This window comes from Scyliorhinus canicula, chromosome 5, assembly GCF_902713615.1.
Source record: "Scyliorhinus canicula chromosome 5, sScyCan1.1, whole genome shotgun sequence".
In the NCBI taxonomy this organism is placed as follows: Eukaryota; Metazoa; Chordata; class Chondrichthyes; order Carcharhiniformes; family Scyliorhinidae; genus Scyliorhinus; species Scyliorhinus canicula.
In genome coordinates, this window is record NC_052150.1 from 204,617,959 (window position 1) to 204,636,152 (window position 18,194).

Sequence of the window (18,194 nt, forward strand, 5' to 3'; positions counted from 1 at the left end):
CAACCTGCAAGTTTACCTTTAGAGAATCCTGGACTAGGACTCCCAAGTCCCTTTGCACTTTAGCATTATAAATTTTGTCACCGTTTAGAAAATAGTCCATGCCTCTATTCTTTTTTCCAAAGTGCAAGACCTCACACTTGCCCACGTTGAATTTCATCAGCCACTTCTTGGACCATTCTCCTAAACTGTCTAAATCTTTCTGCAGCCTTCCCACCTCCTCAATACTACCTGCCCCTCCACCTATCTTTGTATCATCGGCAAACTTGGCCAGAATGCCCCCAGTCCCGTCATCTAGATCGTTAATATATAAAGAGAACAGCTGTGGCCCCAACACTGAACCCTGCGGGACACCACTTGTCACCGGTTGCCATTCCGAAAAAGAATCTTTTATCCCAACTCTCTGCCTTCTGTCTGACAGCCAATCGTCAATCCATGTTAGTACCTTGCCTCGAATACCATGGGCCCTTATTTTACTCAGCAGTCTCCCGTGAGGCACCTTGTCAAAGGCCTTTTGGAAGTCAAGATAGATAACATCCATTGGCTCTCCTTGGTCTAACCTATTTGTTATCTCTTCAAAGAACTCTAACAGGTTTGTCAGGCACGACCTCCCCTTACTAAATCCATGCTGACTTGTCCTAATCCGACCCTGCACTTCCAAGAATTTAGAATTTACAGTAAAGGACGCCATTCAGTTCATCGAGTATACACCAGTGCCTGAAGAAGCACCCTACCTAAGCCCACACCTCCACCCTATCCCCGAAATCCAGCAACCCCACCTAACTGTTGGATACCACGGGGCAATTTATTGTGACAAATCTACCTAATCCTGCACATCTTTGGGCTGGACTCCTCCATCATGGAAGATGGGGATATTTGTGGAGTCTCCTCCTCCAGCGAGTTGCTTAATTGTCCCCACCATTCATGGCTGGGTATGGCAACACTGCAGAGCTTAGATCCGACGTGTTTGTTGTGGAATTGCTTAGGTCTGTCTATTACTTGCTGTTTATCACACAAGTAGTTCCATGTTGTATCTTCACCAGATTGGTACCTCATTCTTCTGTATGTTTAATGTTGCTCCTGGCATGGTCTCCTGCACTCTTGATTGAACCAGGCTTGGTGGTAATGGTGGAGTTGGGGATATGCCGGGCCATGAGGTTGCAGATTGTGGTTGAATAAAATTCTGCTGCTGCTGATAGCCCACAGCACCTCATGGGTACCCAGTCTTGAGTTGCTAGATCTATTCGAAGTCTATCACATTTAGCACAGTGGTCATGCCACACAACACGATGGAGGGAATCATCAATGTGAACATGGGACTTTGTCTCCACAAGGACTGTGCGGTGGTCACTTCTACCGATACTGTCATGTGGCACCTTATTAAATGCCTTTTGGAAATCTAAATACACCAGGTTCCCCTTCAGCCCCTTGCTCGTTACTTTCTTAAAGAACTCTAATAAATTAGTCAACCATAATGTGGCCAGCACAAAAACATGTTGACTCTATCTGATTGCATTATGATTTTCTAGGTGCCTGCAAAAACCTCATTAATAATAGATTTATGCATTTTCCTTATGACAGAGGTTATGCTAACTGGCCTGTAGTTTCCTACCTTAGTATATTCCTTCATTCTTGAATAGAGCAACATTCACTATTAGTTGTTCAAAATCAGGAGGAGGCTGGGCAGAGTAGATTTAGAGAAACTGTTCCCCCTCATAAAAGGATCAAGAATGAGAGAGCACCGATTTAAGATGATTTTCAAAAGAAGCAAATATGATGTAAGAAAAAACATTTTCCACAAGAGTGGTTGGGGTCGGGAAAGTACTGCCTGGAAGTCATAGAATCCGTACAGTGCAAGAGGCCATTCGGCCATAAGTCTGCACTGAGCCTCTGAAGGAACACTCCACCCAAGCCCACTTCCCCGCCCTATCCCAATAACCCTTAACCTCACCTGCATATCCTTGGACACAAAGGGGCAATTTAGCATGACCAATTCACCTAACCTGTGCATCGTTGGACTGTGGGAAGAAACTGGAGCACCCAGAGGAAACCCACACAGACACAGGAAGAAATTGCAAACTCCACACAGACAGCAACCCAAGGCTTGAATTGAACCCAGGTCCCTGGAGCTGTGAGGCAGCAATGCTAACCAGTGTGCCACCATGCCTCAAGTGTGGTGAAGGCAGGTTCAATTGAGGCATTCAAAAGGGTATTAGATGATTACTTGAATAGAAACAATGTGGAATACAGGAAAAAGGCACAAAGCATTAACGTTCATTTACATAGAAAATAGAAACAGGAGGAGGTCATTCGGCCTGGAGAGCCTACTCCACCATTCATTATCAAGGCTGTTCATAAAGTTCAATACCTTGTTCTCACCTTCCTCCCCATATTCCTTTAGCACCAAAGCTATATCTAACTCCTTCAAATTACACAACATTTTGGCCTCCAATACTTTCTGTGGCAGTGAATTCCAAAGATTCACCACTCTCTGAACAAAGAATACAGCACAGGAACAGGCCCATCTGCCCGTCACGCCTTTACTGGTTATACCACCCGTGGCCAAAACCCTCAGCACTTCCTAGTGCTGTAACCCTCGATACCCATCCTCTCCATGTATTTGTCAAGATGCCTTTTCAACGCAATTAATGTATCTGCTTCCACAACCTCCTCTGGCAGCACATTCCAGCACTCACCACCCGCTGTGCAAAAAACATCTCCTCTAAACTTTTCTCCATGGATCTTAAACCTATGCCCCCTAGTGATTGACCCTTCCACCCTGGGATAGAGTGCCTGCTCATACACTCCATCCATGCCTCTCATAATCTTGATATGGAGATGCCGCGTTGGACTGCGGTGAGCACAGTAAGAAGTCTTACAACAACAGGTTAAAGTCCAACAGGTTTGTTTCAAACACTAGCTTTCGGAGCACTGCTCCTTCCTCAGGTGAATGAAGAGGTAAGTTCCAGAAACATATATATAGACAAAGTCAGAGATGCCAGACAATGCTTAGCAGGTGATTAAGTCATTACAGATCCAGAGATTGGGGTAACCCCAAGTTAAAGAGGTGTGAATTGCCCCTAGTCGCCACATTCCGGCGCCTGTCCGGGGAGGCTGGTACGGGAATCGAACCGTGCTGCTGGCCTGCTTTAAAATCCAGCGATTTAGCCCAGGGAGCTAAACCAGCTCCTAATGAGTCCATTTGTTTCCAAATGGGTATAAAACCTGTCCAAGAATTCTCTCCTATAATTTAACTACTACCAGCGTGAGACTCACCGGCCTATATTATCCCTGCTACCTTTCTTAAACAGTGGTACCACATTAGCTATTCTCCAGACCTCACCTGTAGCCAATGAGGATACAAGGATGTCAGTCAGGCCCCAGCAATTTCCTCCCTTACTTCACTCCGTATTCTGGGGTAAATCCCATCCGGCCCAGGAGACGTAGCTGCCTCAATGTCTCTTAAAACATCCAATACCTCCTCCTTCTCAATGTCAAGATGATCCAGACTGTCCACACACCCTACCCAAGAATCATCTTCCACAAAGTTCTTTTCTTTGGTGAACACTGATGCAAAGTATTCATTTAGTACCTCACCCATTTTCTCTGGCTCAACACATTTCTCCCACTGTCCTCAAGTGGTCCAATCGTTTCCCTGGCCACACTCTTACTTTTTACATCTGAATAAGAAGCTTCGGGATTCACCTTAATCCTACTTGCCAAGGACTTTCCATGACCCCACTAAGCCCTCCTAATTTTCTGCTTCAGCACCTTCCTACTTTCTTTATCCTCAAGGGTTCCGACTATCCCCACCCTTCTAGGCCTTACAAAAGCCTCCTTTTTCTTTTTGACGAGGTTCACAATATCCCTCATTATCCAAGGCACCCTAAACTTCCCATACTTATCCTTCGTGCTCACAGGAACGAGACTTTCCTGAATCCTAATCAACTGTCGCTTAAAACACTGCCACATATTTGATGTTGGTTTACCCTCCAACAGCCGCACCCAATCCAAATTCCTGTCTGATGAAATTTCTCACCTCAGTACTAAAAGGTTTACCCCTTATCCTCAAACTATGACCCCCCAGTTTTGGACTCATCCACCATCGGGAACATTCTTTCTGAATCTACCCTGTCTGATTCTCTTTAGAATTTTATAAGTTTCTATGAGATTCCCTCTCATTCTTCTAAATTGCAATGTATATACTCTTAACCTACTTAAGTCTCTCCTCATATGACAATCCCGCCACCCCAGGAATCAGCCTAGTAAACCTTTGCGGCACTCCTTCCATAGCAAGAACATCCTTCCTTTGATAAGGACACCAAAGCTGCACACGATAATCTAAATAAGGCCATACCAATGCCCTATGCAATTGCAATAAAACATCCCTATTCCTACACTCAAATCCTCTCACTATGAAGGCCATCTTTACTGCCTGCTGTTCCTGCACGCATACGTTCAGCAACTGATGCATGAGGTCTCGCTGAGTATCCACCTCTCCCAATGTACACCCATTCAAACAATAATCTTCCTTCTATTTTTGCTACCGAAGCAGATAACCTCATATTTATCCACATTATACAAAATAATAATCTTTGATGGCACAAGTAGGCTTACATTAACACGACAATGAAGTTACTGTGAAAAGCCCCTAGTTGCCACATTCCGGCGCCTGTTCGGGTGCAGAGGGAGAATTCAGAATGTCCAAATTACCTAATATCACGTCTTTCGGGTCTTGCGGGAGGAAACTGGAGCACCCGAAGGAAACCCACACAGACACAGGGAGAACATGCAGACTCCGCACAGACAGTGACCCAAGCCGGGAATCGAACCTGGGACTCTGGCACTGTGAAGCAATAGTGCTAACCACTATGCTACTGTACTGCATCTGACCACTCACTCAGCCTGGCCAAATCCCGCTGAAGCATCTCTGCATCCTCCGCACAGCTCAGCCTCCCACCCAACTTTATATCAACGGCAAATCTGGAGGCACTACGTTTCGTTCCCTCGTCCAAATCTTTAATATATAATGTGAACAGTTGGGGTCCGAGCACATATCCCTGCAGTACCCCACTAGTCACTGCTTGCCAATCAGAAAAAGACCCTTTTGTCTAAATAAACCACATCCACCTGTTCTCCCTGGTCAACTCTACTAGTTACATCTTCAAAGAATTCTAGATTTGTCGAGCTTGATTTCCCTTTTGTAAATCCATGCTGACATCCGGAGCACCCGGAGGAAACCCACGTACACACGGGGAGGACGTGCAGACTCCACACAGACAGTGACCCAGCCGGGAATCGAACCTGGGACCCTGGAGCTGTGAAGCATTTATGCTAACCACCATGCTGCCCTTAAGGGGATATTTCATAACTCAGCAAATAGAGATTCCATTCAGAAATAAATCTTGAGGAGAAGGATGAGGAAGTTAAAGATAGTTTGAAATTGAAATTTTGAAAAATGAGTACAATTCTGCAAAGATTAGCAGCACGTCCAAAGATCGAATGCAATTTAAAATCCAGCCAAGAATGAACAGAAATAGGATAAAATGACAGGATAAAATTGTTTTACTTGGTGGAGAATTCCAGAACCAGGAAACATGGCAGAAGCGTTGAACAGATATTTTGTTTATCTTCATTGTTGAAGACAAATGACATCCCAAAAATATTTATAAATCAAGAGGTGAAAGGGAGGAAGGAATTTGAAACAACTTCATTCACCTGGGAACAGGTACTAAGAAAATTGTTACAGCTAGAGGCTGATGAGTCCTCCGGATCTGATGGACTTCATCCGAGAGTCTTAAAGGAAGTGGTTGTGGAGATATTAGATGCATTGGTTTTAATTTTCCAAAATTCCCTCGATTCTGGAAAGACCCCATCAGATTGAAGAATAGAAGTTATGTTAAACATGCACAGATCATCGGAAGTGATTATGTATTTTCTGCAGCACCTTTCTGTTCAAACACATGAGATGTAACCACTGCCCTTTTATCTTTTCCCTTATTATCTAATGCTGCATACATTCCTTCCAGGTGAAACAGCATTTACTTGTACTGCTTTCAATTTAGTGTACTGCTTGTTGCTCAGTGTAGTTTCTACATTGGGGAGGAAAAATGCAGACTCGATGACGGCTTTGCAAGATACTTCCATTCAGTACATAAGCATGACCCAAGCTTTAAGTTGCTTCTGCCTCGCTCTCACTCTGATCTCAGCCTGCTACAATATTCCAATGTAGCTCAACACAAGCTCAAGGAACAGCACCTCATCTTTCAACTCGGCATTTTCCAGCATACTGGACTCAACATTTTTAGATCATAACCTCAGCCGCGTTAATTTATTTGTTTGCTGGTTCGCTTTTTCTCGAATCGCTCTTATTACCTTTACTTTGCATTCGGATAGTAGCTATCCCACTATTCACGCGTCCTCTAAATACATTTTGTTTCTTATTTGTTCTATTACCACTCCATTTAGCCTTGCTCCTTGAAACTGAAAAAGTGTAACAACTGATGACATTTTCCAAGTATAAGGAAACTAGGCTCTGTACAAGAATATTACTAACAGCAGGCACAACATTTCACTACCGTCCGTGACTTGTGGAAGGGATAATGCATACAAAAAAGAACTATCCATTGCTCCTAATGCACAAGAACATACACTCCCCATAATTAAACAAACTCCCCATAATGAAACAAACAAGCTCATCTTATACAATTCAAATTATTTAAGTGCACATTTCTACCACCACACAACACATTAGAATCAACACTAATGTTTGATAGGTATAGAGTGCACTTACAAAGATCAGTTTACATAGCGTGGATTTTTGAGTTATTATTAGTTGGAATACTACAACAAAACTGGAATAATCAGTGAAAGAATAGTACAATTTTCACAAACAAAATTTACTGATTATTCAAATCATTAACAAAAACTGGAAATAATGTATACAATGCAGTACACAGCAATAAAATGTTAAGTTAACCCTCCTCCACATTCATGTACCTTCAAACTAAATACATTCTCATACATATTAGAAAGTGTGGACATCAATGTGCTGTCATGATCAACATTTATCCCTCAGTGCAAGTGACGCAAGCTCAATTCCAGTCTTGGGTGACTGGAGCTTGCACAATCTCCCCGTATCTACATGGGTTTCCGCAATGTGCTCCGATGTCCTCCCACAGGCCAAAAATGTGCAGGTTAGATAGGGTAACGAGGATAGGGCGGGGGAGTGGGCCTAGGTAGGGTACTCTTTCAGAGGATCAGTGCAGACTTGATGGACCAAGGTCTTCCTTCTGCACTGTAACAATTTAATGACGTTTCCAAATAAGTACTTCATTGGGATATGCCGGTTTTGAGAAAGGCACAATATAGATACGCCTAGTTTTTTATGGAGATAGGTTCATGAAGTATTCATAGACTACTCAAACTTTGCTGTTTCTATCATCGGAACTTATCGATGCAATGGCTTGGATTATCTGATCACAAACCTTTTTTTAAACATTCAAACCATTATTAAATTATTTTATTGTACAAGTTAACACTTCATCCAACCAGCAAGTGATTACCAACCTTTCTGCTTGCTCCACCAAGAGATACCTTGGGCCGCGTTTTGAACTCGCCTTCAAAGCTGAACATGTCTGTCCGTTATCCCATCTAGCAGAAGCACAGCTCCTATACATGAAATGATATTTCCAAGGAAGCAAACATGAACAAGTAATATTTAAAACTCATTTCATAAAAGGAACCTCAAAAATCAGCTCTTACAAAGCGGAATGTCTTCCCTACACCAGCAATAACTATCTAATGGTGGCACCAATTGGAATGGTACCCTCCACACAGGAAGGAAACTATCAATTGTTTAGTATGACAGTGCAAATTTACAACATATCACGCTATTTTAATTTTGCAACGCATGCTAAACCACTGAAGGGCACCAGATTACGGTGTCACCACACTTATCATTTCCTTCTCGGGATCTGCAAATACACTTTGTTTGAACTGGAAGTAATTCCACATCCCGACCGTGTCGCTATAGGAATTGTAGATGCACAACCAATATAGGTTTACTGAACTATTGCTCAGGTGTAAATAAGTCAATTGCTCCGAGGTCTCCTCAACCCATAATGAACCGTGTACGAAACCCACTTTCCTGGCCGCGAGACGGTTATAAATAACTTACGGGAAAAGGGGGGACAAGGTGGTTTACATCCACACCAGACGAGGACAGAGGGTATAACGCTATCCAGCAGAGTGTTGCAGTGATTTTGACTGAACAAAAAGAAAGCCTTGGAGCCCCCTCCCGGGCTGGGAATAGGCCGTGGTGTCGAGGCCTGGCCGGTGGAGTGAATTGTCAGCCAGTCACTGGGCTCTTTTCTTCCCCCTTCTCTTTCTTTATGACTCAGCAGGACGCGAGAGAGCTAAACGCTGCTTCCATCGAAGACCGGTGAGTTTCTACAAAACATCAGCTTCAAAACAAACAAACAAAAAAGAGAGCCTGTCATCTAAATGTTTTGGAAAAGAATAAGAAACGGGCTTCTTCTTTTTAAAAAAAGCACACGCACGCACTTTCAGAGAAAGAGTTAAGAGAGGAAGACGGTGACAAGGTGCCCTCCTTCCCGCCCCTCTCCGCTCCACCCGGCTCCTTTACCTGATGCACCGTCTGTAACTGAAACCAACCGCACACGCCGGAAGCGGTCACAGCCGGGCCTCGTTCCAAACACCTCAGCCCGCCTTCCTTGCCGGATGTCCCGCCTTCTCCTCCTGTGACGGCACAAAGCCGTTGGCCGACCGATTGGGCCAGCGCGGTGTCCGTTTCAGGCGCCGACGTTTGACGCATCCCGCGCGCGCGTCGACGCACATACAGGCGTGCGCGCTCCGACGAGCCCGGATCCGCACCCGCCGGGGAGGGGAGGCGTCGCTGGTCAGCTTTGCTCAAACGGATTCCATATTCATAAGGTGGAGGGGCAAACAAAAAAAAAGGATGTGTCAGACAACCAGCCTTTATTTGAAGGGTTTATGGTGTCGTTACTTCTGAATAATTTCGTGTTGATTTATAGAGGGGGGGGATTTGTGTCGCTCGCCGCCGTCTCTTTAAAACCAACTGTTTTGGAAGCGATTGTCAGGGAGGCAATGATGTCATTGGTCACGCGGGCGGGGCACATTGAATATGACCTTTCACCCCGTACATACCTGCCCCCACTCCCATGTCTGTGACGTCATAGACTTTGGAACCATCCAAAAGTGGAGTTGAGTGAGTGGGAAGATATATCGACACGGGGGATCTGGTGGACTGACTGGTGCATGTTAGATGGGGTTGGTAAGAATTGCTTATTGTCACCAGTAGGCTTCAGTGAAGTTATTGTGAAAAGCCCCTAGTCGCCACATTCCGGCACCAGTTCGGGAAGGCTGATACAGGGATGTTTGAGAGGATGTTGCTCCTCCTCCCGCATTTGGGGAGTTCAGAACAAGGAGCCATTATCCCCAGGATAAGTGGTTGAACTGAAATGTAGAAGAGACGTTTTTTCAGAAAAACATTTGTGAATTTTTGGAATTCTCTATCCGCAAGATTCTGCAGTGGCCAATGGACCAATCCTGGAGCTGCAGGCACTGCCACAGGTGGGCAGGTGATGATTGGTAATGCGGGTGGGTGGGATGCTCTGAACTCTGCACGCTCTTTCTGCTGCTTATGCTTGGCCTTCACATGTTATGCTAGATGACGCTCCAGATGGCTGCTATCTTCGCGGATGCCTCTCCAGTTTGTGTATTCTCATTGGTGACTTATTCAATCGCTAAGAGGTCAGATCTCTTTGCAAAAAGCCCCTGTAAATCATTCAGTCTCAACAGATAGAGGGTTATGCTAACCAGCCAAGTGTCTCTGGTTCAAAAGCAAAGATGCTGGAAAATCTAAGCATCTCTGGCAGTATCTGGACAGAAACATGGTTTAAGTTGAATAATCTTTCATTAAAATAATAATAAACTGAAGAAGTTTTTAAGCCAGTGGAAGTTTGGGGGGGGGAGGGCGAAGGAGGAGCATAAGGGAAGCTCTATGATATGGGTGGAGGGCAGGAGAAATTATATAACAACAAAAAAATGATGCAATGGGAATAGGTTGTGTCTAAATGAGGTGTGAATGGTGACAGAAAAAACATGAATACAACATTAAACGATTAAAAAAAGGTGAGGTAAAAACAGAAAATACTGGACAATCTCAGCAGGTCTGACAGCATCTGTGCAGAGAGAACAGAGCTAATGTTTCGAGTCTGGATGACTGTCAAAGCTGGAGGGAACTGGAAATAGAGTCAGATTTATATTGTCGGGGGGCGTAGAGCATTGAGGCTGGATAGGGGGCCAATAATTGGTGGAGATTGACAGAAAGGCAAAAGAAATGTAAATGGAGTGATGAAGGCAAAGAAGGGTGCTGATAGTGGCACATAGAGTTATTAGAATGTGTGAATGGCAGAACAAAGGTGAGCAGTGTGTCAAAGAACAACTAGGAACAGGTGGCCTGAGTGGGGGGAGGGGGAACAATGGTGAGGAAAAAACAGATCAATGGAAGAAATTAAAATAAATTGATAGAAATAAAATAGGGTGAAGGTGGAGGAGAGAGTTCACCGTTAAACTCAAATTTTATGTCCAGAAGGCTGCAACATACCTAATTGGACTGTTCCTCTAGTTTGTGCTGGACTTCACTGGAACATTACAGCAGGCCAAGGACGGACATGTGGCCGTGAGGGCAGGACGGTGAGTTGAAATGGCAAGTGGTAGGAAGGTCTGGGTCCGGCTTGCGGACTAACCGGAAGTGTTCTGCAGTCTAAATGGGGTTGAGTAAGGCCATGAGGGGTGATGATAGTGGCACATAAAGAAATTAGAATGTGTGAATGACAGAACAAAGGTGAGCAGTGTGTCAAAGGGCAACTAGGAACAGCTGAGGTGCTGTTCCTTGACCTTTTACTGAGCTTCACTGAAACACTAACAGGCAATGGACAGAAAGGTCAGTATAAGAGCAAGATGGAAAATTAAAATGACCAAAAAGTGGAAGCTCGGGGTTATGCTTGCAGACTGCATGGAGGTACTCTGCAGTGTGTTTGACCTCTTATGAGTGCAAACACCCCTCCAAGTCCTTCCTCCTTGTTATGACCCTGGTCTGAGCCTGGATCTTTGGGGGGGGAGATCTGGTTATGAACCAATAGCCTTTTGTTTAAAGTAAATACATTTTCAGATCCAAGATGCTTACTAATTGAAATAAAGCCACGGGTTTGGAACAAACAAAAATAAACTTTACTATATCAGTTCAGAAAGGCAAAACACATTACAATATCTGTCTTACATGCTAACATTCAGGGAAAGTATAAGGTACATGTGAATTAACAGGCAAACTGGTCAGATACACCGCACTATGCATTAGATGACAGATGTGACCAAACCCAGTTCCACGGATTTCTCAACAACTCACCCAAACATTTGTCACACTGTGAGCCAACCAATCTCACTGAAACTTTGCCTTTCTTCCAAGGGTTTCTCATCTCTATCCTTGAAGATTTCTCCTTGGATTTCTTTGCCAAAAGTCGCTCCAACTAGGTTGGCTTCAACAATGGCCCACATCAAAGGGTTTCGATCTTACTAACCAAATTTCCTTTCCTCTGGATCTCCAAGGTCACTCAAGCTTCACCTTTCAACCACAATTTCAAATCTTTGGCTGTGCCAAGCAGAACACCACTGCTCCAAAGGGTTACTTTGACCCCAATGTCCCACAACATGGAGTCACCAACCATCGGCTGCCTTCATGGATTTTCACTTCACTTAAAGTCTGCTCCCTGTAACTCTTACATTAATTGGATACTTTCTGCTTTTCCTAACTCAACTGGGATCTGGTCCTTTCCCCTGCCTCATGCTTGTTACTTCTGAGGCATTTTTCTGGCTGACTAAAAACTGACTCGAACCTACTGTTCAAGAAGTGCTGTTCACTGACGCTTGAACTGATCTGGTGACCTATGAAAACACTTCAGGGTCCCGCCCTTGTTATGAGGCAGGAACAAATGTAACAAACATTGGAACATCCAGTACTTTAAATGTTACAGACTGCTAATACAGGCACACGGAATTAATGTATTTCATAACACCCTGCCCTTTCTTCTGACCCCTCTTCCTCAAGTCTCACCCTTTGCTGTGTATTCACAATAGCTTCTGACCTTCCCCCTCTAACTCTGAACACCATGTGCTCAATAAAGCCCCCATCTCAATGAATTTAGAACTCAGTAAAATGCTGAAGTCTTCTTCTTTCTCCACCTCCGTACCCACTTTGACCAGGCGTCTTCTGACTGCTTAATCTGCAACACAGTAGTTAAACTATGAATAATACTGCTTTGCATCACCCAGCGCTCTGCAAAGTAAGGATATGTACTTTTCTATTAATTGTATCAATATGAATACAATAACATGCATTTCTAGAACATTGCTCAATGGAGAAAAACAACTGGCCACCAAGGAGAAATAGGATACAGTGCTCAAGACAAGATTGATGAAGTATTTCCAGGAGTAAGGGGATTGGCAAGAAGCGGGCATAATGTTGGAGGGGATAATCAAGACAGGCTGGAGACTGATCAAGACACAATGTGGAGGCAAGTTTAAACTTTTAACTCTACTCCCATGGGGTGGAATTTTCCAGTCCCATCAGGGGGTGGGGGGATCATGGTAGGCAGGACAGGAAAATGTGGAGGAGGGTCAAAAGTTGGTTTCCTGCAGACATAAAAGATTTTGCGATTGACCAATCCCAACTTTCATGGCGGGTCATGCAACCCGCTGTGCCAGGTTGGGAACCACATTTGTATTCATTTAAATATTATGAATACCCATTAAAAATAGCTCACCAGAATGCTGCCTTCACTTCAGATCATAGGACCAAACTGACGACAAATTAGACTGGCGTGATTAGATGGGATGTAAGTGACATGCACATGGCAATCCCTACTTCACTCGTGACCTCGAGGTATCTTAGCCAATCTCATGGCGCTGCATTCACCACTTCTCCAGCTCTACGTTAGTCTGTGCAGTCAAGAACAGTGCTGAAGAATGTGGGTCACTGAGCTAAGGCTTATCATTCCAGACAAGCAAGAGGGAAGCAAAGGATGGGGCTGGAGGGTAAAGGCTTGACTGAGTTGGGGGGGGGGGTGGGGGGAGCTGAGACAAGACAGAGGCAAGGGAAGGGGCTATGGGGGGGGGGGGTGCTTCATTGGGTGAGGGATAAGGGAGACAAAACAGGCTAGAGAAGGGGTTGGAAGGAAACAGCTTAACTGTGGGTGGGACTGGAAGGGTGGACACACATATCATAGGGCTGGGGGATTATTGCAATTGGGGCCAGACGTTTACGCAGTCCTGTGGAACCAAGCCACAATTTAGAGGACAATGCTTGTGTGACAAACCTTGAAGGAAAGCAAAGTATATCAGCTCAGGCACTTGGAGTTTGGGAACTTCATCTGTTTGCATGCGCCTGCTATACAATGGTTACACGTGCGCAGTTGGTCCATTTTCTCTGTCTTCAGACCAATAAACACCCTAGCGCACATGCAGAGTTTGTTGTTATATTTTCAATTAGAAATTGTTCCTGTGCAGTAGAAGATGCAGAAGGAAAACAAGGAATAAAGCAAAACAACGTGAAAAGAGGATCAGATGACCGAGAAGAGGAATGTCCAAAAGCCCAGGACACCGGGAGGGGAGGGCAGGAACATATCCCTGATGCACTATCAATTACGATGAGACGAGAGTAGAAAGTAATCGAGGCTTTATTACACAGAGATGTGTGGCCTCCTGCAGCTGTTGCCAAAATGGCTGCAGTTCGGAGAGCACACACATTTATACTCCGCCTACTGGGTGGAGCCATCAGGCAGGGATCTACTCCCGTAACTGTAGTATAGGGGCCTTACCGTAATACCCTCATATACATTGCAGTATATACAATATAATACAACAGTGGTGACTACCACATTCACCCCCTGTTAAAAATGAGTCCGGCGGGGGTGGTGGAAAACTATTTACATACAGGTTGTCTTTAAACTTTTAGAGAAGGTTACAAATTTAGACGATCGGGTGCCTTGATCCGTTGTTGAGAGCGCCGCGGTGCTGGTGGCGAGTCAGGCGTCGGCTTGGTCGTCAGTGACTCCGGGAGCGAGTCCCCGCGTGGGACCAAGGGGAGGATGTATTGCCCTGGAGTGGGGGCTGTGGTGGCGTGCGCTGGGGGGAGGGAGGGCGGTGCCGGGGCAGAGGGGGGGGGGGGTTATGTGGGGACCCAGCTGGTGCCAGGTCCCTGAGGGAGACTGTGTCTTGGCAGTCGTCGGGGTACGCTACGTAGGTGTACTGCGGGTTTGCATAGAGTAGCTGTACCCTCAACCAACGGGTCCGCCTTGTGGAGTCGCACGTGCTTGCGGAGGAGAACGGCTCCTGGAGCTGCCAGCCACTTTGGAAGCTAAATCCCGGAGGTGGACTTTCTGGGGAAGGCAAAGAGACGTTCATGGGGGTTTCGTTAGTCGCAGTGCACAGTAGCGACCGAATGGAGTGAAGTGTGTCAGGGAGGACCTCCTGCCAGTGGGAGGCCACGAGATTTCTGGACCGTAGGGCCAGCTGGACGGCCTTCAGACCGTCCCATTATCCCACTCCACCTGCCCGTTTCCCCGGGGATTGTAGCTGGTCGTCCTGCTCGAGGCAATGCCCCTGTTGAGCAGGTACTGGCGCAGCTCATCGCTCATCAGTGAGGATCCCGGGCAGCACGGTGGCTCAGTGGGTCAGCACTGCAGTCTCACGGCGCTGAGGTCCCAGGTTCGATCCCGGCTCTGGGTCACTGTCCATGTGGAGTTTGCACATGGAGTTTCCCGTAACAGCCTCCCCGAACAGGCGCCGGAATGTGGCGACTAGGGGCTTTTCACAGTAACTTCATTTGAAGCCTACTCGTGACAATAAGCGATTTTCATTTTCATTTCACATTCTCCCCGTGTTTGCGTGGGTTTCGCCCCCACAACCCAAAGATGTGCAAGGTAGGTGGATTGAAAACGCTAAATTGCCCCTTAATTGGGAAAAATTAATTGGGTACTCTAAAAATTAAAAAAAAAAAATCAATGAGGATCCCGGTCGCTGTGGACGTAGGCGGGGAAACCAAAAAGAGTGAAGGTGGTGTTGAAGGCAAGGCTTTGATGACGATGGCAGACGTCATATCGGGGCATGGGATGGCGAAGGGGAATCTGGAGTATTTGTCGACCACATTGAGAAAATATGTGGAGGGGCCCTTTGAAGTCCACGCTGAGGCATTCAAAGGGGCGGGAGGCCTTCACCAGGCGCGCACGGTCTGGCCGGTAGAAGTGCAGTTTACACTCCGCGCAGACGTGACAGCCCTGACTTCCTCGATGGAGTAGAGCAGATTGCGGGCCTTTATGAAGTGATAAAAGCAGGTGACCCCTAGGTGACAGAGATTGTCGTGCAGGGTTCGGAGTCAGTCTGCTTGTGCGCTGGCACAAGTACCTCAGGACAGGGCATCAGGGGGCTCGTTGAGCTTACCGGGCGATACAAAATCTCGTAATTAAAGGTGGAGAGCTCGATCCTCCACCGCAAGATCTTATCATTTTTGATCTTACCCCGCTGTGTGTTGTTAAACATGAAGATAACCGACCGTTGGTCAGTGAGGAGAGTGAATCTCCTTCCGGCCAGGTAATGTCTCCAGTGCCGCACAGCCTCAACGAGAGCTTGGGCCTCCTTTTTGACGGAGGAGTGCCGAATTTCGGAGGCATGGAGGGTTGCGGGAAAAGAATGCCACGGGCCTGTCTGCCTGGTTGAGGGTGGCGGCCAGAGCGACGTCTGATGCATCGCTCTCGACTTGGAAGGGGAGCGTCCCGTCAACCGCATGCATCGCAGTCTTGGCGATGTCGACCTTGATACGGTTGAAGGCCTAGTGAGCCTCAGCTGTCAGTGGGAAACTGGTGGAGTGGATGGAGTGGGCGGGCCTTGTCCACATAGTTAGGGACCTACTGGGCGTAGTACGAAAAGAACCCCAGGCCATCGTTTGAGGGCCTTGGGGCAGTGGGGAAGGAGGAAATCCATGAGGGTGCATATGTGATCGGGGTCGGGCTCTAGAACTCCGTTCTGAGCCACATAGCCAAGGATGGCTAGTCGGTTCGTGCTGAACACACACTTCTCCTTGTAGGTTAGGTTGAAGAGTTTGGCGGTGTGGAGAAATTTGGAAAGGTTAGCGTCGGGTGATCCTCCTGGTCGTGGCCGCAGATAGTGACGTTATCCAGGTACGGGAAAGTGGCCCGCAGTCTGTACCGGTCAACCATTCGGTCCATCACCCGTTGGAAGACTGAGACCCCGTTAGTGACGCCGAAGGGAACCCTAAGGAAATAGTAACGGCGGCCGTCCGCTTCAAACGTAGTGTATGGGCGGTCCGTCTTGTGGATGGGGAGCTGGTGGTTGGCAGATTTCAGGTCCACTGTCAAGAAGACCCGGTACTGTGCAATCTGATTGACCATATCAGATATGCGTGGGAGGGAGTACGCGTCGAGCTGCGTGTTCCGATTGATTGTTTGACTGTAGTCAACGACCATCCTGTTTTTCTCCCCAGTTTTCACCACTACCACTTGGGCTCTCCAGGGGCTGTTGCTGGCCTCGATAATACCTTCCCGCAGCAGCCGCTGGACCACAGACCTGATGAAGGTCCTGTCCTGGGCGCTGTACCGTCTGCTCCTGGTGGCGACGGGTTTGCAATCTGGGATGAGATTTGCAAACGGAGAAGGCGGGTCGACCTTAAGGGTCGTGAGGCCGCATACAGTAAGGGGTGGTAGGGGCCCGCCAAATTTCAGGGTTAGGCTCTGGAGGTTGCACTGGAAGTCCAGGACGAGTAGCAAGGCAGTGCAGAGGTTGGGGTAGACATAGAGCCGGAAGCCGCTGAACTCTACGCCCTGGATGGTGAGGGTGGTGATGCAGTACCCCCGGATCGCCACAGTGTGGGATCCGGAGACCAAGGAGATTCTTTGGTTAATGGGGTGTACCGCGAGGGAGCAGTGCCTTACTGTATCGGGGTGGATGACGCTCTCAGTGCTCCCGGAGTCCAGAAGGCAGGATATCTCGTGCCCGTCGACCTTCACCTTTGTTGACGCAGTCGCGAGGTTGTGCGTTTGGGACTGGTCGATCGTGATGGAGGCGAGATGCGGCTGGTCGTCGGCGGTTGCAGGCGATGAGCAGCCCAATGAGATGCCCGACGGGCAGGGGTCCTGAGGCGGGGAAGATGGCGGCACCCTCCGGCCGCACATGTCCTGGGGCAGGCAAGATGGCGCCGTCCATTGGTTGGGAGGCAAGAAGCTGGCGACGCCCACGGGCCGTACGTGTTGTGAGGGGAGCAAGATGGCGGCGGCCAGTGGCCGCACGTGGGCGGGTCAGGGACAATAGCTGTGATTGACAGGCCTGGCACACTGCAGCAAAATGTCCTTTCTTGCCACAAGCCTTGCAGAGTGCACTCCGCGTCTGGCAGCGCTGCCGGGGGTGTTTTGTCTGTCCGCAGAAGTAGCACTTGGGTCCCCCGGGGTTGGTTGGCTGCCGTGTGGGGTTGGCTGGGGGCGGTCACTGATGGGGTCCACGATGGGGTGGCCGCTGGCGGGGTCCAGAAGGGGTGGGCCGTGTGGTTGGGGGCATACGCCTGTACGTTGCATGAGGCGACTATGAGTGAGAGAGCTAGTTTCTTGGTCGCCGCAAGGTCAAGCGTGGCCCCTTCTAAGATGCGCTGGCGGATGTAGATCGACCCTATGCCCGTGACGAACACGTCTCTCATTAGCAGGTTAGAATGTTCAGCAGCCGAAATGGCCTGGCAATCACAGTCTCTCACCAGGGTGAGCAGGGCATGCCAGAAATCTTCCACAGACTCACCGGGAAGTTGGTGCCGCGTGGAGAGGAGGTGCCTGGCGTACATCTTGTTGATCTGCTGAGCGTAGTTCTCCTTCAGTAGTGCCATGGCCTCTGCGTGGGTAGGCTCGTCCCCGATGAGGGGAAATACATCGGACCCCAGCCGCCTGTACAGAACCTGAAGCTTTTGTGCTTCTGAGATTGGGTCTGTCGCAGGTCCGATGTATGCTTCAAAGCAAGCTAGCCAATGTGCAAAATCCTTTTTGGCATTGTCTGCTTCAGGATGCAGCTGCAGTTGATGCGGCAGCTGCAGGCGATCCGGC

General features: G+C 47.5%; 1 protein-coding gene across 4 annotated transcripts in view; it reads right to left on the reverse strand.

The window, feature by feature from the left end:
• ube3c (ubiquitin protein ligase E3C) overlaps positions 1–8,738 on the reverse strand; it is a 186,232-nt gene extending 177,494 nt beyond the window's left edge. The window contains exons 1-3 of one of the 4 annotated variants that reach the window (XM_038798378.1): positions 8,645–8,738; positions 8,177–8,462; positions 7,567–7,668 (exon numbers count right to left, since the gene is read on the reverse strand). In XM_038798378.1, the coding sequence (XP_038654306.1) occupies positions 7,567–7,632 (66 nt within the window). In that variant the 5' untranslated portion in view covers positions 7,633–7,668; positions 8,177–8,462; positions 8,645–8,738. The other 3 variants (XM_038798379.1, XM_038798377.1, XM_038798380.1) reach the window with 3 other exon arrangements.
• Positions 8,739–18,194: the final 9,456 nt, after the last annotated feature.